This window comes from Nomascus leucogenys, chromosome 10 (genome assembly GCF_006542625.1).
Source record: "Nomascus leucogenys isolate Asia chromosome 10, Asia_NLE_v1, whole genome shotgun sequence".
NCBI classification, from domain to species: domain Eukaryota; kingdom Metazoa; phylum Chordata; class Mammalia; order Primates; family Hylobatidae; genus Nomascus; species Nomascus leucogenys.
In genome coordinates, this window is record NC_044390.1 from 57236812 (window position 1) to 57262591 (window position 25780).

Genomic DNA, 25780 nt, shown 5'->3' on the forward strand with positions numbered 1-25780 from the left:
CTACTGATCTGTATTTCAATGACTTAATTCTGTCATTGTTCTGCCAGAAAAGCCACAGACAATTCACAGATGAATGGACATGGCTGTGTGCCAATAAAACCATTTCTGGACACTGAAATTTGAATTTCATATATTTTTCATGTGTTACAAAATATTCTTTTGATTTTTTTCAACCGTTTATAAATGTAAAAACCATTCTTATCTCATGGGCTGTATGAAAACAGGTGGTTGGCCAAATTAGGCCCTACGGGCTGTATTTTGCTGAGAAAAAAAATTCTTGCATAGAAAAGTCTGTTGTCTAAATCTTGGCTCTTACATGCTGTTCTTTCTAAATATTCTCGAAAAACACTCCAAACTCTGTGTGTGTGTGTGTGTGTGTGTGTGTGTGTGTTTTAAAGAGATGGGCCAAGGCAAGAGGGTCGCTTGAGGCCAGGAATTTGAGACCAACCTGGGCAATGTAATGAGATCCCATCACTACAAAAAAAATTTTTAAACTACGCTAGGTGCAGTGGCTCATGCCTGTAATCCCAGCACTTTGGGAGGCCGAGGCGGGCGGATCACGAGGTCAGGAGATTGAGATCATCCAGGCTAACACAGTGAAACCCCATCTCTACTAAAAATACAAAAAATTAACCAGGCATGGTGGTGGGCGCCTGTAGTCCCAGCTACTCGGGAGGCTGAGACAGGAGAATCACTTGAACCTGGGAGGTTCGGAGCTTGCAGTGAGCGGAGCTTGCAGTGAGCCAAGATCGCGCCACTGCACTCCAGCCTGGGCGACAGAGCGAGTCTCCTTCTCAAAAAAAAAAAAAAAAAATGTTAAAACTAGCCAGGCATGGTGACGAGTGCTTATAGTCCCAGTTACTTGGGAGGCTGAGGTGGGAGGATCCTTTCAGCCCAAATATACGAGGCTGTGAAGAGCCATGATCCTGCCATTGCATTCCAGCCTGGGCAATGGAGCGAGACTGTCTCTAAAAGGACAGAAAAAAAGAGAGAGAGATGGGGTCTTGCTCTGTTGCCCAGGCTGGAGTGCAGTGGCAATTCATAGGTGGGATCATAGATCACTACAGCCTTGAATTCCTGGGCTCAAGCAATCCTCCCTCCTCAGCCTCCCAAGTAGTTGGGACCATAGATGTGTACCACCAGGCTGGATCCCAAGTTGTTTATAGGTACCTCTGAAGGATGGTTTCAGAAGGTGTGGAATAGGTTTCACCTTCTTGGGCATGGTTTATTATTGAGTTGGCCTTTTTTTTTTTTTTTTTTTTTTGGAGACAGAGTCTTGCTCTGTCTCCCAGGCTGGAGAGCAGTGGTGCGATCTCGGCTTATTGCAACCTCCGTCTCCCGGGTTTAAGTGATTCTCCTGCCTCAGCCTCTGGAGTAGCCGGGATTACAGGTACGCATACCACACCCAGCTAATTTTTGTATTTTTAGTAGAGATAGGTTTTCACTATGTTGGCTAGGCTGGTCTCAAACTCGTGACCTCAGGTGATCCATCCGTCTTGGCCTCCCAAAGTGCTGGGATTCCAGGCATGAGCCACCATGCCCGGCCAAGTTGGCTTTCAAATATTCTCCTTCTGTGAATCTGCTGGTGTACACGAGAAATGAAAACCAGGTTATTCATTGCCATTTTTTTTTTGGAAATTGCGTAAATGTCTATCAGCTTCCAACAGGTTCTTTTATGATGTGTCCTTATAGTGGAAGACTATGCAGTGATTCATGTACTGTGTGATACGACAGATCCTGTAAGATGCAAAGCTCAGTGAAAAAAAAGGTGCAAAGAATAGATACAGGATGTACCACTGGTATAAAAGGAGGATCAACGTTCAATTTCCAGAGTATGGGTTTGCAGAAACCTCAAATCTTGCAGGATAGATACGAAAGTGGTAACATTGCTTGCCTCCGGTGAGATCTGGGTAGGCTGAGATAAACCTGCCTAGAAAAGATCTCAGCTTTGTGTATATTTTCATGTATCATGTGAATATTCCCAAACTGAAAATAATATTACACATTTAGCCAGGTGCAGTGGCTCACGCCTGTAATCCCAGAGCTTTGGAAAGCTGAGGTGGGCAGATCACTTGAGCTGAGAAATTCGAGACTAGCCTGAGCAAAATGGCAAAACCCCGTCTCTACAAAAAATACAAAAATTAGCCCAGTGCGGTGGTGCACGCCTGGAGTCCCAGATACTCAGGAGGCTGAGATGGGAGGATCGCTTGAGCCTGGGAGGCAGAGGTTGTACTGAGCAGAGATTGCACCATTTTACTCCAGCCTGGATGACAGAGCCAGATCCTGTCTCAAAACAAGAAACACACATTTATACTTAATAATAAAAAGCACGGCTGTACGAGGTGGCTCATGCCTGTAATCCTAGCACTTTGGGACGCCAAGGCAGGTGGATCATGAGGTCAGGAGTTCGAGACCAGCCTGGGCAACATGGTGAAATCCTGTCTCTATTAAAAATACAAAAATTAGCTGGGCATGGTGGTGCATGCCTGTAATCCTAGCCACTTGGGAGGCTGAGGCACGAAATTGCTTGAACCCAGGAGGTGGAGGTTGCAGTGACCTGAGATCATGCCACTGCACTCCAGCCTGGGTGACAGAGTGAGATTCCATCTCAAAATAAATAAATAAATAAATAAATAATAATGAAAAGCACATGGCATCATCAAACGCCAGCGTGAGGGAGACTGAATTAACTAGGCTGTGAGTTCAGGCTGGACGGGTGGGGCTCTGAGCTCCCCCTCCATGCCCGCCCCTCTTCCCCCCAGTTCCCCCCACCTACCGCCTTGGCCACCTATCCTCACCTCATGGCTCGCAGCGCAAGGCGATAGGCCAGGTCCGGGTCATGAGGCAGCAGTGCGGTGAACAGGTAGCGGGCACAGGTGTGCATGGGCATGCTCTCCCGGAACAGCACCTCCCCAAAGCCACTGAAGGGACCCCCTGCAGGAACAGCCTGAGCTCAGTCCCCAAGCATGGGCTCGCCTCTGCCCCTCCCCAGGTCTCATTAGACCCCAGGCTTTAAGTAGAGGGTGGGCTGGCCCCTGGGTAGAGTGGCTGTGGCTAGATGGGTCCCTGGGGTAGGGGTTCAGGGCTGAGACTGAGGCAATCTCTGGGTAATCCAAATAAAAGAGGAGGCCGGGCCGGGCGCGGTGGCTCACACCTGTAATCCCAGCACTTTGGGAGGCCGAGGCGGGCAGATCATGAGGTCAGGAGTTCAAGACCATCCTGGCTAACACGGTGAAACCCCATCTCTACTAAAAATACAAAAAAAATTAGCCAGGCGTGGTGGCGGGCGCCTGTAGTCCCAGCTACTCGGGAGGCTGAGGCAGGAGAATGGCGTGAACCCGGGATCGGAGGGTGCAGTGAGACGAGATCGTGCCACTGCACTCCAGCCTGGGGGACAAAGCGAGACTCCGTTTCAAAAAAAAAAAAAGAGGAGGCTGGGGACCATGGCTCATGCCTGTAATCCCAGCACTTTGGGAGGCCGAGGCGGGCGGATCACTTGAGGTCAGGAGTTTGAGACCAGCCTGGCCAACATGGGGAAACCCCATCTCTACTAAAAATACAAAAATTAGCCGCGTGTGGTGGCGCACGCCTGTAATCCCAGCTACTCGGGAGGCTGAAGCATAAGAATCACTTGAACCCGGGAGGCAGAGGTTGCAGTGAGCCGAGATCGCACCACTGCACTCCAGTCTGGGTGACAGAGTGAAGGCTGTCGCAAAATAAAAAGGAAAAAAAGAAAAGGAAAAGAAGAGACTCCAGGCACACTCGCAGGTGAGAAGCAGGACTCAGATACAAGGTGGGGTCAAAGGGTGGAGGTGGGGCTGCACCTGCCTTGGGGAACGGGACCAGCGGCCAAGACCAGCAAGTCCGATAGCGTGGAGGGCCTGGAAGGGGCAGGGATAAGCGGCTCCCTGCAGCGCTAGGGGACGGAGTCTCACAACACACAGGCCAATAGGGCCTGGCCACGGGCGGGGCCAATGAAGAGCAGGCCGGGCCAGGGGCGGTGTCTAAGTTGCGGATGAAGGTGGGACGCCCTCGCTTTAACGTCAACCACTTGGCTCATTGGCTCCCGGGAGGGAAGGGGGCGGCGCCTCAGCACACGCAGCAGTTACTGGCTGGCAGCACGCACTAGGTGGCGGGAAAAAGAGCTGGATCTCTTCTTTTAGAAACTGCCAAGGTATGAGGGGACAGTATGAACAGGAGGCGGGGCTAGGGGCGGGGCTGGGGCAGCGCCTCCCATCTTGCAGCAACCGGGCCGCTACAGGACCAGGGGCAGGACCCTACCTTTCAGGAACAGCCAGGCCTAGGGGCGGGGCCTCACCTTCCAGCAGCAGCCCCGCCTGCTTGCGCAGCACCTGCACCAACCGCTCATCCAACTCCACCTCCTCCAGCAGGGCCAGCAGCTGCTCCTCGTTGCGCACCACCTTGTCCTGGGCGTACAGCCCCTCCGGCAGGGCCCGCTGCTGCCCCAGCCCCAGCAGTGCCACCTCCAGAGCCAGCACCAAGTAGGACTCTCCAGGGCTCCCGGGCACAGGCACGTGCTGGTAGGCCACCTTCCGCTTCTCGGGGCCTGAGTCTGGGGGAGACAGGGCCAGGGCTGCTGGAGACGGATCCCCTTCCCTAAGACCCCTGTAGCCCTTGGCCCCAAGCATGGAGACCTGGGCGCAGGGTAGGCCTTAGAGGGAGCCCAGAAGCTCCCAGCACTCACGGGGTTGGGGGAGTGCGGGAGCCCCACCTTCTAGCAGCAGCTAGGCCTATGGTGGCCTCACTTTCAGGAGAAGCTAAGCCTATTGGCTCTGGGCACTGGCCAGAGGAGGTAGCCAAGGGTAGGGGCGTGGCCAAGGGCAAGAGTCTGGGAGTTACCTTATAGGGGTACTGGGCCGGGGGCGTGGCCAACGAGGCGAGGTTGTCTCACCTCCTCCAAGAGTCCCCCATGTGAGTACCTGGGTAAAGGGTAAGTGTCTCCTCCTCCAGACGACAGGCCTCCAGGAGAGCCCTGCAGAGGCAGCCAATGGGGTCCAGGGGGTGCCCCACCCATCCTTCGGTGTTGGTGATGCAGGTGGAACCCTTCTGGATCAGCTCTGCAGGTGGAAAGAGGGGGCTCAATGCCCACACACCTGCCCAAGCCTCTAGGAGGGAGGAGTATTCCTCTCCTTGACCTGCCACCCAGCCTAGCCCCATAATGCCCACCACATGCTCACCCAATGGTCACCTTCAACTTTTTTTTTTTTGAGGTGGGGTCTCACTCTATTGCCCAGGCTGGAGTATAGTGGCCCAATCATAGCTCACTGCAGCCTCGACCTCTGGAACTCAAGCGATCCTCCTGCTTCGGCCTCCCAAAGGGATTACAGGCATGGGCCATCATGCCTGACCACTGGATGCTTTCTAAAACACCCAAAGTGTCATTCCCCTCCTCATTGCCCTTATTCCCCCTCCACCTCTCTGAAGATAAAGCCTCAACAGCCTTTAGGGTCCCCAAGGACCAGTATGAAGTTTTTCCATATACTGGTGACCTGCCTCATCTGGAGGCCAATCCTCCAGCCTCATCCTCCAAGCCACGGACTCTCTCCCCTCCTGGCTCCTGCTCGTGGTGTTCTGAGCACTTCCTCCATCCTCTTCTCCTGGGTAACTCCTGCACATCCTTTTTCTTTTTTTAATTTTTTTTTTTTTTGAGATGGAGTTTCCCTCTTGTTGCCCAGGATAGAGTGCAATGGGGTGATCTCGGCCCACCCCAACCTTCAGGTACCTCCCGGTTCAAGCGATTCTCCTGCCTCAGCCTCCTGAGTAGCTGGGAATACAGGTACGCGCCACCACGCCTGGCTAATTTGTTTTGGATTTTTAATAGAGATGGGGTTTCACTATGTCGGCCAGGCTGGTTTCGAACTCCTGACCTCAGGCAATCCGCCTGCCTCCGCCTCCCAAAGTTCTGGGATTACAGGCATGAGCCACTGCGCCCAGCCGTGCACATCCTTAAATACTCAGCTAATTAGCCACCTGGCTAATTTTTAAAATCTAGGGGCCTTTCACTGATGCTGCCAAGCCTGGTAAGAGCTCTGCTCGGGTCCCAAGGCCCCCATATTTCCTCCATGACCTGCTTTTCTTTGTTCAATTTCCTGATAGCTGATCCATCAACCCCATCAACCAGCTCTCTCAACTGGTGGCCTCCCTCCTGTCCCCCACACCCATATCTAGTACACAATGTGGTTTTTGGGGCTCATACAGCCTCCTTCCCTCCCTCCCTTCCCCTCTCTCCCCCATCTCTCTCCCTCCCTCCCCATCTCTTTCTTTCCTCTTCTCTCTCTCCTCGCTCTTTTCTCTCTCTCTTTTTTTTTTTTAATTTTTTGAGACGGAGTCTCACTCTGTCACCCAGTCTAGAGTGCAGTGGTGTAATCTTGGCTCACTGCAACCAACCTCTGCCTCCCGGATTAAAGCAATTCTCATGCCGCAGCCACCCTAGTAGCTGGGAATACAGGTGTGCACCACCACGCCTGGCTAATTTTTAAAAAAATTTCAGTAGGCCAGGCACGGTGGCTTACACCTGTAATCCTAGTACTTTGGGAGGCTGAGGTGGGTGGATCAAAAGGTCAGGAGTTCGAGAAGAGCCTGGCCAACATAGTGAAACCCCATCTCTACTAAAAATACAAAAATTAGCTGGGTGTGGTGGTGGGTGCCTGTAGTCCCAAGCTACTCAGGAGGCTGAGGCAGGAGAATTGCTTGAACCTGGGAGGTGGAGGTTTCAGTAAGCCGAGATTGTGCCACTGTACTCCAGCCTGGGTGAAAGAACAAGACTCTGTCTCAAAAAAAAAAAAAATTTCCAGGTGCAGTGGCTCAAGCCTGTAAGACCAGCACTTTGGGAGGCCAAGACGGGCAGATCACCTGAGATCGGGAGTTCGAAACCAGCCTCACCAACATGGAGAAACCTCATCTCTACTAAAAATACAAAAAAAATTAGCCAGGCATGGTGGTGCATACCTGTAACCCCAGCTACTTGGGAGGCTAAGGCAGGAGAATCGCTTGAACCTGGGAGGTGGAGGTTGCAGTGAGCCGAGATTGCTCCAATGCACTCCAGCCTGGGCAACAAGAGCGAAACTCCATCTCAAAAAAAAAAAAAAAAGAGAGAAAAAAAAGAGATGAGGTCTTGCTCTGTCACCCAGGCTAGAGTGCAGTGGCATAATTATAGCTCACTGCAGCCTTGAACTGCTGGGCTCAAGTGATCCTCCTGCCTCAGCCTCCAGAGTAGCTGGGACTACAGGTGTGAGCCACCACATCCAGCTAATTTTTTTTTTTTTAATTTTTGTAGAGACATTGTCTCACTATGTTGCCCAGGCCGATGTTGAACTCCTGGCCTCAAGCAATCCTCCCACCTCGGACTCCCAGTGTGCTGGGATCACAGGTGCGAGCCCCCATGCCCGGCTGAGGCTGACCTTTTTTCTGCTGCTTGTAGCTCTCTAGCTGATGCCGCTGCTGCAGCCGGAGCGTGTTGATGATAGCACTTGCCAGCCGCAGGGCCTGGCGGGGGTATCCGTGGGCACGCAGGGTGTCCACACGGGCGCAGGCGGTGGGGAAAGGTTCTCCCAGCCACAGCGGGCGGCCCTGGGGGTCGAAAGTTGGTTTGTCCCCACCCATGCTGCCTGTGAGGCTGGGCCCGTAGGAGTCACTGGCCAGGATCCTCTGCAGGTAGGCGTCATTCCAGTGTAGCTCTCCAGCCTGCAAGGCGCGGCCAAATACGGTGTGGCGGGGACTTGTGGCTGCCACCTCTTCCTCTTCCTCTGAGCCTGCAGAGAGGCACCCAACATGGCTCAGTGAGGGGGGTCCCTATAGCAGTTGAGCCGTGGCCAGCTTTCCCCACCGAGTACTAACTGGGGTTTAGGCCTGGGCAAAGCTATGGGCATACATCATCTCCCTAGTCCTTGAAGCCACCCTTCAAAGATGCGTGTGTAGGCTGGGCATGGTGGCTCACACTTGTAATCCCAGCACTTTGGGAGGCCAAGGTGGGAGGATCACATGAGGCCATGAGTTTGAGACCAGCCTGGCCAACATGGCGACACGCCATCTCTACTAAAATTAACCCTGGCGTGGTGGTACACGCCTGTAATCCCAGCTACTTGGGAGGCTGAAGAATGAGAATCGCTCGAACCCGGGAGGCAGAGGTTGCAGTGAGCCGAGGTTGCGTCACTGCACTCCAGCCTGGGCATCAGAGTGAGACTGTCTCAAAAAAAAAAACAAAAAAAAAACAAAAGGATGCATGTATGTGTTAGGAGCTAGTACAGGCCCATCACATAGATGGGAAACTGAGGTTGAGCAACTAACTGGCTGTCTTCTTCCTCTTCCTACTTGCTATTTTTCTTTTCTTTCTTCTTCTTCTTTTTTTTTTTTTTTTTTTTTCAGACAGGGTCTCACTCTGTTGCCCAGGCTAGAGTGCAGTGGTGCGATCTCGGCTCACTGCAACCTCCGCCTCCCAGGTTCAAGCAATTCTCCCATCTCAGCCTCCTGAGTATCTGGAATTCCAGGCGCGCGTCACAACACCCAGCTAATTTTTGTATATTTTGTAGAGACAAGGTCTCACCATGTTACTCTGGCTGGTCTCGAACTCCTGGCCTCAAGCAATCCACCCCCCTCAGCCTCCCAAAGTGCTGGGATTACAGGCGTGAGCCACCATGCCTGGCCTGTACTTGCTATAAATTTTATTTTCCCTCTCTCCTCAATCTGTCTTCCCTCCTATCTACTCCTCTGTCTGCCTCTCTCTCTCTCTCTGTCCATCTCTGCCTCTCTTCACTTGTCTCTCTCTCCTCAATATCTCACTTTCCCCTTCTGTTTGATTCCTCCTATCTTTTTTCCTCTCTCACCCTCTCTTTGCTCCCATAGCTAGCAGGAGGCCAAGCCAGACCAGCCCAGGACTGCAGGTGTTTTAAACATTTTACTTCACTTGCCCACTTGGGCTGCCATTGCTCCTGCCCTTGGCACTCACTCTTTCCTGGCTGGACAAGTTGGGATTAGTCCTGGGAGAACAGCCAAGGACTGGGGTCTGCTTTGCTCTGCCCCACTTCCTCTCTTCCCTGGGAAGAGCACCATGATGGTAAGTAGGGCCATAGTTAGTGGTGATGGTTTTGCGGGGGCATGGTAAAGACCCCTCTCTCCTACCTGGGATGGGGGCCACGGTGGGCCGCAGGCTGGGGCCGTCAAAGGAGTAGTTTCCCTCTTCCAGTGGGCACACGTCGAGCTTGTCCCACCTGCTGAGTAGATGTAGCCAGCCTGCCCTTTCCTCTGGTTTGCAGTGGGGGCTCAGGATGACGCAAACCCACAGGGCCCCTGAGGAGGCACGGGGCAGGCTCAATATTCCTGCCAACAGCGGCAGCAACACACACTTCCACAGTGCCCACTGTGTGCCACCTGATGATCTGCTAACCCCTCACCTTCAACACTCTGCTAACCCTTCGACCCTCGGAAGTTGCAACTCACAGCCTTTGCACCTTACAGACAAGCAAACTGAGGCACAGAGACATAACACGGCTTGCACAGGGTCACACCGCTGGTTAAGTTAGAAGTTAGGATTAGAGGGTCAGGCGCGATGACTCACACCTGTAATCCCAGCGCTTTGGAAGGCTGAGGCAGGCAGATCACCTGAGGTCAGGAGTTTAAGAACAGCCTGGCCAACATGGTGAAGCCCTGTCTCTACTAAAATACAAAAAAAAAAAAAAAAAAAAAAAAAAACTGGGCATGGTGGTGGGCACCTGTATTCCCAGCTACTCGGGAGGCTGAGGCAGGAGAATGGCTTGAACCCAGGAGGCGGAGGTTGCAGGGAGCTGAGATCACACCACTGCACTCCAGCCTGGGCAAAAAGAGCAGAACTCCATCTAAAAAAAAAAAAAAAAAAAAAAAAAGAGAAGTTGGGATTACAACCCAGGCCTCTGTAGTCCTAGCTACTTGGGAGGCTGAGGCAGGAGAATCGCTTGAACCCAGGAGGCAGAGGTTGCAGTGAGCCGAGATCACACCACTGCACTCCAGCCTGGGCAACAGAGTGAGATTCGATCTCAAAACAAAACAAAAACAAACAAACAAAAAAACCAGGCCTCCAGACTGCTCTCAAGGTGTTTTGGGGTTTTTTGGGTAGCATTTATCACCATCTAACGCAGGGGTCAGCAAACTAGCAAACCACTGCCCATAGTGAAAACTGAACCACCCTTTATTTTTGATTAGCCTGCATGCTAAGATTTACTTTTCCATTTTTATTTGTATTTGGTTTTATTTATTTATTTTTTTGAGACAGAGTCTCACTCTGTCACCCAGGCTGGAGTGCAGTGGCGCAATCTCAGCTCACTGTAACCTCCACCTCCTGGGTTCAAGCGATTCTCCTGCCTCAGCCTCCCGAGTAGCTGGGATTACAGGTGTCCGCCATAATGCCTGCCTAATTTTTGTATTTTTAGTAAAGGCGGGGTTTCACCATGTTGGCCAGGCTGGTCTTGAACTCCTGACCTCAAGTGATCTGCCCACCTCGGCCTCCCAAACTGCTGGAATTAAGGTGTGAGCCACTGCACTGGCCTATTTTTCCATTTTTAAATGGTCAGGGAAATAAAACCAAAAGAATATTTTGCAACTTGTGGGAATAATATAAAATTCAAATAAATTAATAAGTATCCATAAATAAAACCGGTTTTTAAAAAATTTTGAGACAGGATCTCACCATGTTATCCAAGCTGCACTCAAACTCCTGGGCTCAAGCAATCCTCCTGCCTCACTCAGCCTTCCAAGTAGTTGGGAGTACAGGCTTCTGCCACTGTGCCAAGCACCTTTTTTTGTTGTTGTTGAGACAGGGTCTTGCTCTGTTGCCCGGGCTGGAGTGCAGTGACGTGATCATGGCTCACTGTAGCCTCAACCTCCGGGGCCCAAGTGATCCCCCTACCTCAGCCCCGCAAAGTGCTGGGATTACAGGTGTGAGCCACTGCACCTGGCCTCCAAGCTGTTAAATAAAGTTTTATTGAAATGCCACCGTGCCCATTTGGTATATATGTCTGTGTCTGCTTTTTTTTTTACTATAATGGACAGAGTTAGGTCGTCATGACAGAGACCAAATGGCCTGCAGCGCTGAATAACATTAACTCTGTGGCTCTTACAGAAAACATATGTTGGCTGGTGCGGTGGCTCACACCTGTAATCCCAGCACTTTTGGAGGCCGAGGCAGGCGGATCACGAGGTCAGGAGATCGAGACCATCTGGCTAACACGGTGAAACCCCATCTCTACTAAAAATACAAAAAATTAGCCGGGTGTGGTGGTGGGCGCCTGAGGTCCCAGCTACTCAGGAGGCTGAGGCAGGAGAATGGCGTGAACCCAGGAGGCGGAGCTTGCAGTGAGCCGAGATCGTGCCACTGCACCCCAGCCTGGGAGACAGAGTAAGACTCCAACTCAAAAAACAACAACAACAACAAAAAAGAAAACATAGTTGGGTGCGGTGGCTCACGCCTGTAATCCCAGCACTTTGGGAGGCCGAGGCGGATGGATCATGAAGTCAGGAGTTCCAGACCAGCCTGATCAACATGGCGAAATTGTCTCTACTAAAAATACAAAAATTAGCTAGGCATGGTGGCACGCACCCATAATCCCAGCTACTCAGGAGGCTGAGGCAGGAGAATCACTTGAACCCAAGAGGCGGAGGTTGCAGTGAGCCGAGATCGTGCCACTGCACTCCAGCCTGGGAGACAGGGTGAGACTGTCTCAAAAAAAGAAAACAGGCCAGGCGCGGTGGCTCACGCCTGTAATCCCAGCACTCTGGGAGGCCGAGGCGGGTGGATCACAAGGTCAGGAGATTGAGACCATCCTGGCTAACACAGTGAAACCCCGTCTCTACTAAAAAAATACAAAAAATTAGCCAGGCGTAGTGGTGGGCGCCTGTAGTCCCAGCTACTCGGGAGGCTGATGCAGGAGAATGGCGTGAACCCGGGGGGCGGAGCTTGCAGTGAGCTGAGATCGCGCCACTGCACTCCAGCACTCCCGCCTGGGCGACAGAGCAAGACTCCTTCTCAAAAAACAAACAAACAAAAATATGTCAGCTTGGTGCAGTGGCTCACGCCTGTCATCCCAGCACTTTGAGAGGCCAATGCCAGAGGATCACTTGAGCCCAAGAGTTTGAGGTTACAGTGAGCCATGATTGTGCCACTGTACTTCAGCCTGAGCACACAGTGAGATCCTGTCTCTAAAAAAAAAAAAAAAGAAAGAAAGAAAACATGTAGGCTGGGTGTGGTGGCTCATGCATGTCATCTCAGTACTTTGAGAGGCTGGATGAGAGGACTGCTTGAGTCCAGGAGTTCAAGACCAGACTTGGCAAGATAGTGAGACCCTGTCTCTTCAAAAATTTAAAAATTAGCTGGATGTGGTGGTGTGCACCTGTAGACCCAGCTACTTGGGAGGCTGAGGTGTAGGATCACTTGAGTCTGGGAGGCAGAGGTTGCAGTCAGCCGAGATTGTGCCACTGCATGCCAGGCTGGGCAACAGAGTGATACCCTGTCTCAAAACAAAGAAAACGTGTGTATCAACCCCTGGGCCAATGACATTTGATTGCCTGTGTCTCCTATCAGATCCACGTGAACAGAATTTTGACTCTTTTGTTCTCTGCTGGACCACCAGTGCCCAGTAACATGCCTGGCACTTTAGAGGCGCTCATAAATGTTTGCCAAACGAATGGAGGGCGGATTCAGGGAACAGACCCTAATCTTGGAGTGGGCTAGCCCCCATGGGAGCCGAAGTCCCGGTGTCCACCACGCACCGGGGTTCGGGCCTCACCCAGCTCATCCCAGAGCTGCCGGCACTTGTCTGTCATGCCCGCGCCCTGCTGCCGCCACAGGGCCAGGCGCGGGTCCTGCAGGAACTGCTCGGTCATGAGAATCAGCATGCGCGCCCCGTTGGAGTCCCGCATTCGCAGCATCTCCCGCACCTGTGCCGGGGACAGGGTGGTGAGGAAGGGCTGGGGCGTCCGCCGGGGCCTTCTGCACCCCGCGCCCCGCCGGCCCGCACGGCACCTTGCTGAACATGGAGCGCAGCTGCTGGCTGGCCCCGTAGTAGCCGCCGTTAGACAGCAGCTGCTTCACCTGCTCCTGGATCTGCTCCTCGTCCAGGTGCCAGCAGTTGGCGTCCTCGATTCCTGCCCCGGCGGTGGGGTCTGGGGCACCTGCGGGGAGGGAGGGAAAGGAAGCTGAGGTTGGGGCTGGGGTTGGGGTTGAGTTGGGTTGGGGAGAGATAGCGACTGTCCCTGCCATCTGTCCTTTTTTTCTTTTCTTTTTTTTTTTTTGAGACGGAGTTTGGCTCTTGTTGCCCAGGCTGGAGTGCTGTAGCACAATCTTTGCTCACTGCAACCTCTGCCTCTCGGGTTCAAGTGATTCTCCTGACTTAGCCTCCCAAGTAGCTGGGATTACAGGCACGCCCCACTACACCTGGACAATTCTTTTTGTATTTTTAGTACAGGCGGGATTTCACCATGTTGGTCAGGCTGGTCTCAAACTCCTGACCTTAGGTGATCCACCCGCCTTGGCCTCCGAAAGTGCTGGGATTACAGGCATGAGCCACTGTGCCCGACCCATCCATCCATTCTTCCAAGTCACCCAACCCATTCCAAAGTTCCATCCATCCCACCTAAACCCCACCCACCCATCTGCTTGTCTATCCCACCCGACCATCTATTTATCTATTTATCCATCCATCCATCCCTCCATCAATCCATCTATCTTGTCCTAAACATGACTAGCTCATTCATCCATTTTCTCATTCATCCACTTAGTCATCTGATATGGTTTGGCTCTGTGTCTCCACCCAAATCTCATGTTGAATTATGATCCCCAGTGTTGAAGTGGGGCCTGGAGGGAGGTGATTGGATCATGGGGATGGTTTCTAATGGTGTAGCACCATCCCCTTAGTGTTGTCTCATGATAGAGTTCTCATGAGATCTGGTTGTTTCAAAGTATGTAGCATCTCCCCCTTCGCTCTCTCTCTCCTGCCAGCCACGTGAAGATGTGTTTGCTTCTCCTTTACCTTCCGCCATGATTGCAAGTTTCCTGAGGCCTCCCCAAATGCAGAAGCCTGTGTAGCCTGCAGAACTATGAGCTGATTAAACCTGTTTCCAGCCGGGCACAGTGGCTCACGCCTGTAATCCCAGCACTTTGGGAGGCCGAGGCGGGCGGATCACGAGGTCAGGAGATCGAGACCATCCTGGCTAACACAGTGAAACCCCATCTCTACTAAAAATACAAAAAATTAGCTGGGCGAGGTGGCAGGTGCCTGTAGCCCCAGCTACTCAGGAGGCTGAGGCAGGAGAATGGTGTGAACCGGGAGGCGGAGCTTGCAGTGAGTGGAGATCATGCCACTGCACTCCAGCCTGGGTGACAGAGCGAGACTCCGTCTCAAAAAAAAAAAAAATAAACCAAAAAAAATAAACCTGTTTCCTTTAAATTACCCCGTTTCAGGTATGTCTTTATAGCAGTGTGAGAACAGAGTAATAATACATCACCCATCCAATCCATTCATCTATCTTACCTGAAACACAACACACCCATACACCCATCCATCCATCCCTCCATCCATGCATCCATCCATCCATGCGTCCATCCATCCATCCATCTTCCCAAAACGCCACCATTTGCTCATTTATCCACTGAGTCATCCATCCAATCCATCTATCTCCCCTGTAGTAATATCCATCCATCCATCCATCCATCCATCCATCCATCCATCCATCCATCCATCTTGCCCAAAACACCAGGAGCTCATTCATTCATTTGTTCATTCATCCATTTACTTATCCATCCAATCCATTCATCTATCTCTCCTGAAACACTACACATCCATCCATCTACCCATCCACCCATCCATTTACCCATCCCACTCAAAACACCACCCACCCATCTGTTTACTCATCTGTCTCACCTGAAACACAACCCACTCATCCACCCCCACCCAAGTCATGCCAGTCTCTATCTACCTGGCCATGTCCCCCATTTCACTTCATCCACACGTTTGTACCCCTTAAACAACCACCTACCCCATCAGTCCATCATCCACCCTACCCATAATTCCCACCCATCCACCCACCTATATACTCATCTTATTGATCTATCTGCCCACTCACCCCTTTTATCTTTCCAATCCACGTGAACTAACCACTCAAAATACCCACCCTCCCATTTTTCCATTGACTCACACAAGTACACTATCCACCCCACCCAATAACTATCATCCAATAACTAATCCTAGTTATCCAGGTGATAACTATTAGTTATCACCCAATAACTAATCCTAACTCTCTATTCTTCCATTAAACCATCCATTCATTATCAAACCATCCATTCATATGTATCTCTCAAAACACCCACTACCCCATTCATCCATCCATCCACCCTACACAAAGCGCCCACCCACTCTGCCCACCCACCATGTTGATCCACATGTATGAACCTTCCATTCACCCAACAACTCACTCCCAGTCCATGTACCCATTGCATCTTTCATTCTTTCACTAACTTCATCTGTCCACCACTATCAGTCTACCTTAACCCCACTAGTCAAAGCCCTCCCCACCCAACCACTCATCCTCATCTCCAATCACCACCAGTTTCCGTCCTTCCCTTCTTTTTTTTTTTTTAAGTCAGGGTCTCAGTCTGTCATCAGGTTGGAGTGTAGTAGCGCGATCATAGCTGACTGCAGCCTATACCTCCCATGCTCGTGATCCTCCCATCTCAGCTTCCCAAGTATCTACAGGCGTGTGTGTGCCATCACGCCCAGCTACTTTTGTTTATTTTTTGTAGAGAGGAGGTATCACTGTTTTGCCCAGGCTGGTCTTGAACTGCTGGTCTCAAGTGATCCTCCTTCCTCAGCCTCCCAAAATGCTGGGATTACAGGTATGAGCCACCACACTCAGCTTCCAATTCCCATTCACCTAACGGCATTGTTAATATCCCGTCCAGGCCGGGCGTGGTGGCTCACGCCTGTAATTCCAGGACTTTGGGAGGCTGAGGCAGGTGGATCACCTGAGGTCAGGAGTTCAAGAACAGCCTGGCCAACATGGTGAAACCCATCTCTACAAAAATACAAAAATTAGCCAGGCATGATGGTGGGCATCTGTAATCCCAGCTACTCAGGAGGCTGAGACAGGAGAATTGCTTGAACCCAGGAGGCAGAGGTTGCAGTGAGCTGAGATTGCACCACTGCACTCCAGCTTAGGCGATAGAGGAAGACTCCATCTCAAAAAAAAATCCCCCACCCACCCATTCATTTTCCCACACCATCAGTTGACCTCAGTGCCTGATCATGAACACTTTTTTTTTTTTTTTTTGGAGACAGGGTCTCACTTTGTCTCCCAGGCTGGAGTGCAGTGGCGTGATCTCAGCTCACTGCAACCTCCGCCTCCCAGGTTCAAGCAATTCTCCCACCTCAGCCTCCTGAGTGGCTGGGACTACAGGCACCCACCACCACGCCCAGCTAATTTTTGTATTTTGGTAGAGATGGGGTTTTGCCATGTTGTCCAGGCTGGTCTCGAACTCCTGACCTCAACTGATCTGCCCACCTCGACCTCCCAAAGTGATAGGATTACAGGTGTGAGCCCCTGCGCCTGGCCAATCACGAACACTTTCTGTACCCACCGAGCACCTCCCTCCATCATCCATCCATGCCTCCACCTACTAGTCATCTTCCCCATCCTAGCTAGGCAACCCAAGTCCCTCGGAGCCCCCCAAACCCTCCCAGCCCTCACACCTCCTGGTGTATCCCCTCACCCATAACACCTCTGACACCCACAAATGTCCCACATTTCCTTCACGTCCCCCTCCTCTCCTCCCACACCCAGGATGCTCCATCGATTGACATCCTCAGCCCTGGGGCCAGACCTCCCACTTGCCCTCTAACGCAGGCTCTCCCATCCTGCCCTTGCCCTCCACCTGTAGGCTGATTTGCAACTACTCATCTGTCCTGTGGCCAGATATCTGGGATCTGCCACTCACCAGGTGGGTGACCTCAGATGATGCAAGCCATGGCGCGTTTTCCGCCCCCCACCCCACAACTTCCTGTCAGTAAGTGACCAGCGCTGGGCACACAGCAAGTAGCATGGCTGTGCGCTTGGGCGTCCTCTCCCCACCGGACCCCCGGGGTGCGCTTACCATTCACCAAATTGATCTCGGAGCCCAGCAGGAGGATCTCATCAGCCAAGCGCTGAGCGGTGGGCAGCACCTCAGTGTGGTGGGCGCTGATGAGGTACTGCACGAACTTCTGCAGCTGGTCCCGGTTCATCTGGGAGAGCGTCTCGGAGATGGGCAGCCGCAGCTCCACCTGGCAGGCGTGCCGAATGCGGTATAGGGACAGGGCCACCACGTGGGCACAGTAGAAGAGGTCGCGGTTGTCACAGCCGCAGCTCACGGACGTGATCTTGCATCGATCAAAACTGATGGAGACGTGGTAGAGGCGCTCGGGCTCTCCAGGACTCCCTGGCTCGCGGATGTTTCCGCTCAGGTGGAATCCTAGGATCAAAGCCAAACTGTCACATCTGTGTCATCCCAGAGACAGGCAGTGTTTGTGGTGCACAGCAAGACCTGGTTGCAAAGCCCAGCTGAGTCACTTCACTAGCGCAAGTCACTTCACTCACTTTGCTTTTTTTTTTTTTTTTTTTTTTGAGACAAAGTCTCGCTCTGTGGCCCAGGCTGGAGTGTGGTGCTGCGACCTGGGCTCACTGCAACCTCTGCCTCCCAGGTTCAAGTGATTCTCCTGCTTCAGCCTCCCGAGTAACTGGGATTACAGATGCACACCACCACGCCCGGCTAATTTTATTTATTTATTTATTTATTTATTGGGACAGAGTTTTGCTCTGTTGCCCAGGCTGGAGTGCAATGGCGTGATCTCGGCTCACTGCAACCTCCACCTCCCAGGTTCAAGTGATTCTCCTGCCTCAGCCTCCCGAGTAGCTGGGATTACAGGCATGTGCCACCATGCCCGGCTAATTTTGTATTTTTAGTAGAGATGGGGTTTCTCCATGTTGATCAGGCTGATTTTGAACTCCTGACCTCAGGTGATCCGCCCGCCTCAGCCTCCCAAAGTGCTGGGATTACAGGCGTGGGCCACCAAGCCCGGCCTAATTTTTGTATTTTTAGAAGAGACAGCCGGGTGCGGTGGCTCATGCCTGGAATCCCAGCACTTTGGAAGGCTGAGGCTGGTAGATCACCTGAGGTCCGGAGTTCAAGACCAGCATGGCCAACGTGGTGAAACCCTGTCTCTACCAAAAATATAAAAAAATTAGCCGGGCATGGTGGTGGGCACCTGTAATCTCAGGTACTCAGGAGGCTGAGGCAGGAGAATGGCTTGAACCCGGGAGGCAGAGGTTGCAGTGAGCTGAGATTGCACCATTGCACTCCAGCCTGGGTAACAGAACGAGACTCTGTCTCAAAAAAAAAAAAAAAAAAAAAAAAAAAAGCTTAGAATGCTGTTGGTATGAAGTTAAGTCCTAAGTAAACACTTGCTTTTTTTTTTTTTTCTGAGACAGAGTCTTGCTCTGTCACCCAGGCTGGAGTGCAGTGGCACTATCTTCACTCACTGCAACCTCCACCTCCTGGGTTCAAGCGATTCTCCTACCTCAGCCTCCTGTGTAGCTGGGATTACAGGCGTGTGCCACCATGCCCGGCTAATTTTTTGTATTTTTAGTAGAGATCAAGTTTCACCATGTTGGCCAGGCTAGTCTTGAACTCCTGACCTAGTGATCCGCCTGCCTCAGCCTCCCAAAGCGCTGGGATTATAGGCGTGAGCCACCGAGCCCAGCCCAACACTTGCTCTTATTTTAATTATGAATAGTATCATACCATGACATTGAAGGTGGTTTTCTGATTCCTTGGGTTACAATGAATATGGCCAGGGCTTCAGGAGCCCCTCAATTTCCGTAGAAGATGCCAAAGGCCTGTGGTGCTCGGGGCGAGGGGCTGATGAAGTAAGCCAGAGGCCAGGTGTCCCCTTCACTCCCCCTGCCCCTCCCTGGGCAGCCCAGGTGCCAGGCTCATCCAACTGGTTCGGCAGCTCAGGCCCAGCCTGGGTCATGCAGGGAGATGGCTTCCTCATACCAGCTGGAGGTGGCAAGGAGCTTGTGGTCAGCCGGGCCATGTCCCAGCAAAGGGGCTCCAGGGCAGACAGAGCCCACGATGCATCGTATCAGCCCAGCCCCGACCTCTAGCTAGGAGAAATGGCTTGCTTCAGCCAGAGGTCTGGAGTCCCAGGCCTCACTTGTTTTCTGGCTCAGCCTCTACTGTTCCCTTTCTGAGTCCAGCTGCCTGAAGTCTAAGGCCTTTCCACTGTTCTCATTACATCTCCCCCAATCTCTGCAGCCCTTTTGTTTTCTTAGCTTGAGGTCTGAGCCCACCCTTCACAGCTGATCCTAAACTGGTAACTTGGCCAGGCATGGTGGGTCACGCCTGTAATCCCAGTGCTTTGGGAGGCTGTGGCAGGAGGATCTCTTGAGCCCAGGAGTTCGAGACCAGCCTGGGCAAGAGTGAGACCAGGTCTCTACAAAAAACTTAAAAACTAGTCAAGTGTGGTGGCCTGCGCCTGTGGTACCAACTACTTGGGAGGCTGAGGTGGGAGGATCACTTGAGCTCAGATGTTTGTGGCTGCAGTGAGCTATTATTGTGCCATTGCACTCCAGCCTGGGCAACAGAGTGAGACCCTATCTCCCTTTTTTTTTTCTTTTGAGACAGAGTCTCTCTCTGTTGCCCAGGCTGGAGAGCAATGGTGTGATCTTGGCCCACTGCAACCTCTGCCTCCTGGGTTCAACTGATTCTCCTGCCTCAGCCTCTCAAGTAGCTGGGATTACAGGCATGTGCCACCACACCTGGCTAGTTTTTGAATTTTTAGTAGAGACAGGGTTTCACTATGTTGGCCAGGCTGGTCTTGAACTCCTGACCTCAGATGATCCACCCACCTCAGCCCCACAAAGTGCTGGGATTATTGGTGTGAGCCACTGTGCCCGGCGAGATCCTATCTCTTAAAAAAAAAATAAATTTGGCCAGGCGTGGTGACTCACGCCTGTAATCCCAGCACTTTGGGAGGCCGAGGTGGGCGGACCACGAGGTCAGGAGATCGAGACCATCCTGGCTCACATGGTGAAACCCTGTCTCTACTAAAAAATAGAAAAAATTAGCCAGGCGTAGTGGCGGGTGCCTGTAGTCCCAGCTACTCGGGAGGCTGAGGCAGGAGAATGGCGTGAACCCAGGAGGTGGAGCTTGCAGTGAGCTGAGATCATGCCACTGCACTCCAGCCTGGGTGACAGTGAGGCTCTGTCTCAAAAAAAAAAAAAAAAAATTCTAGGCCGGGCATGGTGGCTCACACATGTAATCCGAGCACTTTGGGAGGCCGAGGCGGGCGGATCACGAGGTCAGGAGTTCAAGACCAGCCTGGCCAACATGGTGAAACCCTGTCTCTACAAAAATACAAAAATTAGCCGGGCACGATGGCAGGTGCCTGTAGTCCCAGCTAGTAGGGAGGCCGAGGCAGGAGAATTGCTTGAACCTGGGAGGCGGAGGTTGCAGTGAGCCGAGATCGCTGCCACTGTACTCCAGCCCGGGCGACAGAGCAAGACTCCGTCTCAAAAAAAAAAAAAATACAAAAAATTAGCTGGGCGCAGTGGCGGGAGCCTGTAATCCCAGCTACTCGGGAGGCTGAGGCAGAAGAATGGCGTGAACTCGGGAGGTGGAGCTTGCAGTGAACCGAGATAGCACCACTGCACTCCGGCCTGGGCGAAAGAGCAAGACTCCGTCTCAAAAAAAAAAAAAAAAAAAAAAAAAAAAAAAAAAATCTTGTACAATCCTATCTGGGCCTCGAAGCCTGAGGTCTGTAACCTCCCATCTCCTGGCCTCAGGCCTCCCTCCAACTCCCCCATTTCCAGGCCTGGTACGGACCTCCTGGCCTCCCCAGCAGGAGTGGGGGACAAAGACTCACCCACTTGCAACACACGGTCCACGGCCCCACTCTGGAGCAGGTGCAGCCCGCGGGTAAAGGGCACCCGGGCATCATGCTCACCCTCTGGGGGCGGGTAACCCAGCGAAGAGTACATACATATTTCCCGTTCACTGCGTGGAAACGACCAAAACACGATGCGCTTCTGGACCGGCTCAGGCACCCGGGAGAACCGCTCCTCCACCTGTAGGAAGGGCCAGTGGGTTAGGAGCCTGGGGTTGATGTAATCCCAGCGCTTTAGGAAGCTTAGGTGGGAGGATCGCTTGAGGCCAGGAGTTCGAGACCAGCCTGGGCAACATAGAGAGGCTCCCATCTTTACAAAAAAACTGGCCGGGCACGATGGCTCATGCCTGTAATCCCAGGACTTTGGGAGGCCAAGGCAGGCAGATCACCTGAGGTCAGGAGTTCAAGACCAGCCTGGCCAACATGATGAAACCCCATCTCTACTAAAAATAAAAAAATTAGCCAGGTGTGGTGGTGCGTGTAGTCCCAGCTACTCGGGAGGCTGAGGCAGGAAAATCGCTGGAACCTGGGAGGCGGAGGCTGCAGTGAGCTGAGATCGCGCCACTGCACTCCAGCCTGGGTGACAGAGCAAGACTGCATCTCAAAAAAAAAAAAAAAAAAAAAAAGATACAAAAAAAAATAAAAAAAATTAGCCAGGCATGGTGGCATGCGTCTGGAATCCCAGCTACTTGGGAGGGTGGGGCAGGAAGGTCACTTGAGGCCACGAGTTTGAGGCTGCAGTGAGCCAAGATTGCACCAGCGGCACTCCAGCCTGGGCAACAGAGCAAGATGCTGTTTCAAAAAAAAAAAAAGGTCGGGGCAGTGGCTCATGCCTGCAATTCCAGCACTTTGGGAGGCCAAGGCAGGTGGCGCGCTTGAGTCCAGGAGTTCGAGAGCAGCCTGGCCAACATGGCAAAACCCCTTCTCTACTAAAAATACAAAAATTAGCCAGGCGTGGTGGCATGCACCTATAATCTCAGCTATTCGGGAGGCTGAGGCACGAGAACCACTTGAACCCGGGAAGCGGAGGTTGCAGTGAGCCGAGATTACGCCATTGCACTCCAGTCTGGGCCACGGAGCGAGACTCTGTCTCAAATAAATAAATAAATAAATAAATGAAAATAAAAAAAGAGAGAAACCGAGGCTTGAATCCTAGCTTTACTATTTAGGAGCACTGTGACCTCAGGCAAGTCACTTGGCCTCAGTATTCTCAGGTGTAAAGTGGGGAGGTCCATGGCACCAACCTCTTGAGGATTGTGGAGACTAAATATGCGTTATGGATGTAAAGAGCTTAAAGAGCTTACAATAACACCTGGCCCATAGTTAGCATTCTAGAACTTTCTTGCGGTTTCCCTCCTGGATCCTCCTAGCTGCAGGGTCTTGGGATTCTGGTGTAAGATCTTCCCACCCACCAGGCTTTGGTGGAGCAGGAAGAAGTTAGAAAAAAGTGATAATAATGATTAAGGTGCCCATCTTGGCTGGACACCTGTAATCTCAGCACTTCGGGAGGCTGAGGCAACAGCATTGCCTGAGCTCAGGCGTTCCAGACCAGCATGAGCAACATAGTGAGACCCCATGTCTACGCACACACACAAAATTAAAAATTAGCCAGATGTGGTGGTGTGCGTCTGGAATCCCAGCTACTCAAGAGGCTGAGGCAGGAGGACTGCTTGAGCCCAGGAGTTTGAGGCTGCAGTGAGTTATGATTGCGTCACTGCGCAATCATTGTGTCACTGGGCTACTGAGCAAGGCTCTGCCTCAAAAAAAAAAAAGAAAAGAAAAGAATGCACACACTACGCTGAATGCTTTATGTATGTAATTTCCAAATTCTCACAGCCACCTAGTGTGTGCTTGTCCAACCCACGCCCCACGGCCCTGGCCCAGGATAGCTTTGAATGCAGGCCAACACAAATTCATAAGCTTTCTTAAAACATTATTAGATACGTCTGGGTGTGGTGGCTCATGCCTGTAATTCTAGCACTTTGGGAGGGAGGCCAAGGCGGGAGGATCACTTGAGGTCAGGAGTTTGAAACCAGCCTGGCCAACATGGTGAAACCTCATCTGTACTAAATATACAAAAATTAGCTGGGCATGGCAGCCCACACCTGTAGTCCCAGCTACTCAGGAGGCTGAGGCGGGAGAATTGCTTGAACCCAGGAGGTGGAGGCTGCAGTGAGCCGAGATCGTGCCACTGCACTCCAGCCTTGGCAATAGACTGAGACTATGTCTCAGATAAATAAATAAATACATAAATAAATAAATAAAAAGATTTTCTTTTCTTTTCTTTTTAAGCTAATCAGCTATTGTTAGTGTTAGCGTATTTTATATGTGGCGTATTTTATATGTGGCCCAAGACAGTTCTTCCACTGTGGCCTAGGGAAGCTAAAAGACACCCTTGATGGCGCATTGATACTAAATAATGAACCTGTTTTATTGCTGGGAGAATGAGACTCAGTGGGATGAATTCACTTGTTCAGGGTCCCAGAGCTGTGAGTTGTTTCAACTCCTAAGACAGACTCTGTCGTTCCTCAGTTTCCCTTCCATGCCCCATCCCTGGGAAGGGGCCCCAGGAGGGGAGGGGGTGTCCTGGCCACCGCTGTGGGCTCTGGGCAATGCAGTGAGCTTGCCGAGCCTGCCTTCCAATCTGGACTTGCTATTCCCTGGCTGGGTGACCTTGGGCAAGTTTCTCAACTTCTCTGTGCCCCAGTTTCCTCAAACTGGGAACAAGAACAATTGCCAAAGGGCTGCAGAGGATTCCATGAGCTTCTGTGGGTCAAGAACTCTGAGGGCTCGGCTTGGCCAGGGCAGGTTTGTGGGAGGCTCGGAGATGGTTTTCAGATTATTCTGTGTGTCTCACATGCAATGAAGGGGCAGGGGCCCTCCTTAGCCCCCACTCCACCTGGGTTTCTAGGGGAAGTGGGAGAGGCAATGACCAGCCCAGGCCTCAGGGACAGTTGGCAGATGACTAAGGAGGGATTTTCCAGTCCATGAATCAGAGCCTACCCATCCACACTTGGCCCAAACCCATCCGTCCAGGCCGACTTCCTAACTCCAGAGAGGCCGGGCAGGAAAGAACACCCCCTGAAGCTGGACAGAGGATAGAGCCCGAGTGTGCTTCCTGTTCAAGTCTGGGCCATGTCTCCAACTCCTTGGGGGCCCACACTGAAGCTGAAAAAGGGGACTTAAAGGGCCCCAACTCTGGGACATCCTGGCAGTGCCCCCAGAAGCCACAGAAGAGAGGTTCTAGGTGCACCTGTCCAGGGACCACGACCCAGGCTCCGCCCCTGCTGTTTTCCTCTGGGAAGGGATAGGATAGGTCGGGGGATGAGTGGGGGAGAAGGAGGGACCCTGGCATTTGAGTAATCCCTGCTGCAAGCCAGGAGAAGCTGGGCAGCCCCGAGAGAGGAATCTGGAGGAGAGGGGTCCCCAAGGAACAGGTGGAATCTGGAGGCTTGAGGGCAGGAATGAATGGGGAAAAAAGGGGTGTCTTGAGCTGGAATCTGGAGAGATGGGGGAGTTATTTACTTGGGGTGTAAGGTAGGGATCTGGAGAGCAGGAATGGGGTAGTGTGAGTCTCTAGAGGCTACGATGGAGGGAGACAGGGTGTCCCCAAGCAGGGGGCTGAAGAGAGGATTGAAGACTGAATGGGGTGCCCTGATTGGCGAATAAAAATGCAGTAGGAAAAGAAGGGTACCGTTGGGGGATAAGGTGGGAAAAGAGGGGTGCCCAGGGTTGTAGGCGGACCATGGGGGCCAGATCTCAGAGATCTGGGGTTGGTAGGAGAAGAAGGAAGTGTCCTGATCTGGGATCTGGGGCGCTGAGGGGCAGAGATGGCAGAGAAAGGATGGGGGTGGGTTACTGGGTTTGAAGGACAGAAACAGGAGGATGAGGGGGTGTTTCCAGGCAGGGTTAAGGGTCCTGGGGGTGGAATCTCAGGGGGTGTCTCTGATTGGGGTAGCTCTGGAGTCTGGGGATTGGGGAGGAGGAGAAGACAGGTAGGGAAGGTGCTGGGGGTGAGTCCCTGCCCCCGCCCCCTTCCCCCGCGGTCACCTGCTCGAAGGCCCAGCTCTCGGCTACCCGCTTGGCGCTGAGGTCCAGCAGCGCCTCGGGCCGGCCCCGGCCACGCGCGGCCCCTGCCCCGGCATCGCGCTCCTCGGGTCCCGCGGGGCAGCCCCGGCTCCGCTTGGCCGCGGGGGGTTCCATCCGGCCCGGCCGGGGCCAGGGCCGGGGCGGGGCCTCTTTGGGGGGCTCGGTCCGATGCCCGCTCCGCTTCGCCGGCTCCTACGCCCCCTGCCCGCCTTCCCGTCTGTCCTCTGCGCTCGGCCGCCCCGGGACCCCTGCCGCACCCACCCCGACCCGCGCCGGGTCGGCCGGGTGATGCGGCCCCTTTAAGACTCTTCACAACAATGAAGCTGCTTCGGCCGCCGCTTTAGCTCGGCCGTCGTCCCGCCCCCGCCGCCGGTCCCCATTGGCCCCTCCTCGGCCTCCTCGACCCTCCCCCACCATTGGCTGCGCTGCCAGACCCGTGTCCAAGCCTCGCTGCTCACTCGATGGCTGCGATGCCAGTCTTTTCTTGTTTACCCAACCACAGCGCACAGCGAGGGGAGCTGTCAATCACGGGGCGCCAGAGGCCAATCAGAGCGGGAGGACCCCCGCGGCCCAGGCCTTATGCGGAGTTTCGGGGCGGGCCCGGGGTTCATTCACAACATTCCTCCCCCGCCTCCCTTGGGCTGGACTGCGCGCCCCGGGCTTCTGGGGCTGCGCCCACACACGGCTTTGTTTACTGAGGGTCGCTTCCGGGCGCCGCGAGGGGACAA

The 25780-nt window shown here is 52.9% G+C and overlaps 1 protein-coding gene across 3 annotated transcripts in view; it reads right to left on the reverse strand.

The window, feature by feature from the left end:
* ZSWIM4 (zinc finger SWIM-type containing 4) overlaps positions 1 to 25406 on the reverse strand; it is a 36640-nt gene extending 11234 nt beyond the window's left edge. The window contains exons 1-10 of one of the 3 annotated variants that reach the window (XM_030820634.1): positions 25014 to 25406; positions 20943 to 21144; positions 17132 to 17488; positions 13010 to 13158; positions 12774 to 12924; positions 9139 to 9306; positions 7422 to 7772; positions 4941 to 5078; positions 4319 to 4573; positions 2799 to 2934 (exon numbers count right to left, since the gene is read on the reverse strand). In XM_030820634.1, coding sequence (XP_030676494.1) covers positions 2799 to 2934; positions 4319 to 4573; positions 4941 to 5078; positions 7422 to 7772; positions 9139 to 9306; positions 12774 to 12924; positions 13010 to 13158; positions 17132 to 17488; positions 20943 to 21144; positions 25014 to 25166 — 2060 coding nt within the window. In that variant the 5' untranslated portion in view covers positions 25167 to 25406. The remainder of the gene's footprint in view (positions 1 to 2798; positions 2935 to 4318; positions 4574 to 4940; positions 5079 to 7421; positions 7773 to 9138; positions 9307 to 12773; positions 12925 to 13009; positions 13159 to 17131; positions 17489 to 20942; positions 21145 to 25013) is intronic. The other 2 variants (XM_030820635.1, XM_030820636.1) reach the window with 2 other exon arrangements.
* Positions 25407 to 25780: the final 374 nt, after the last annotated feature.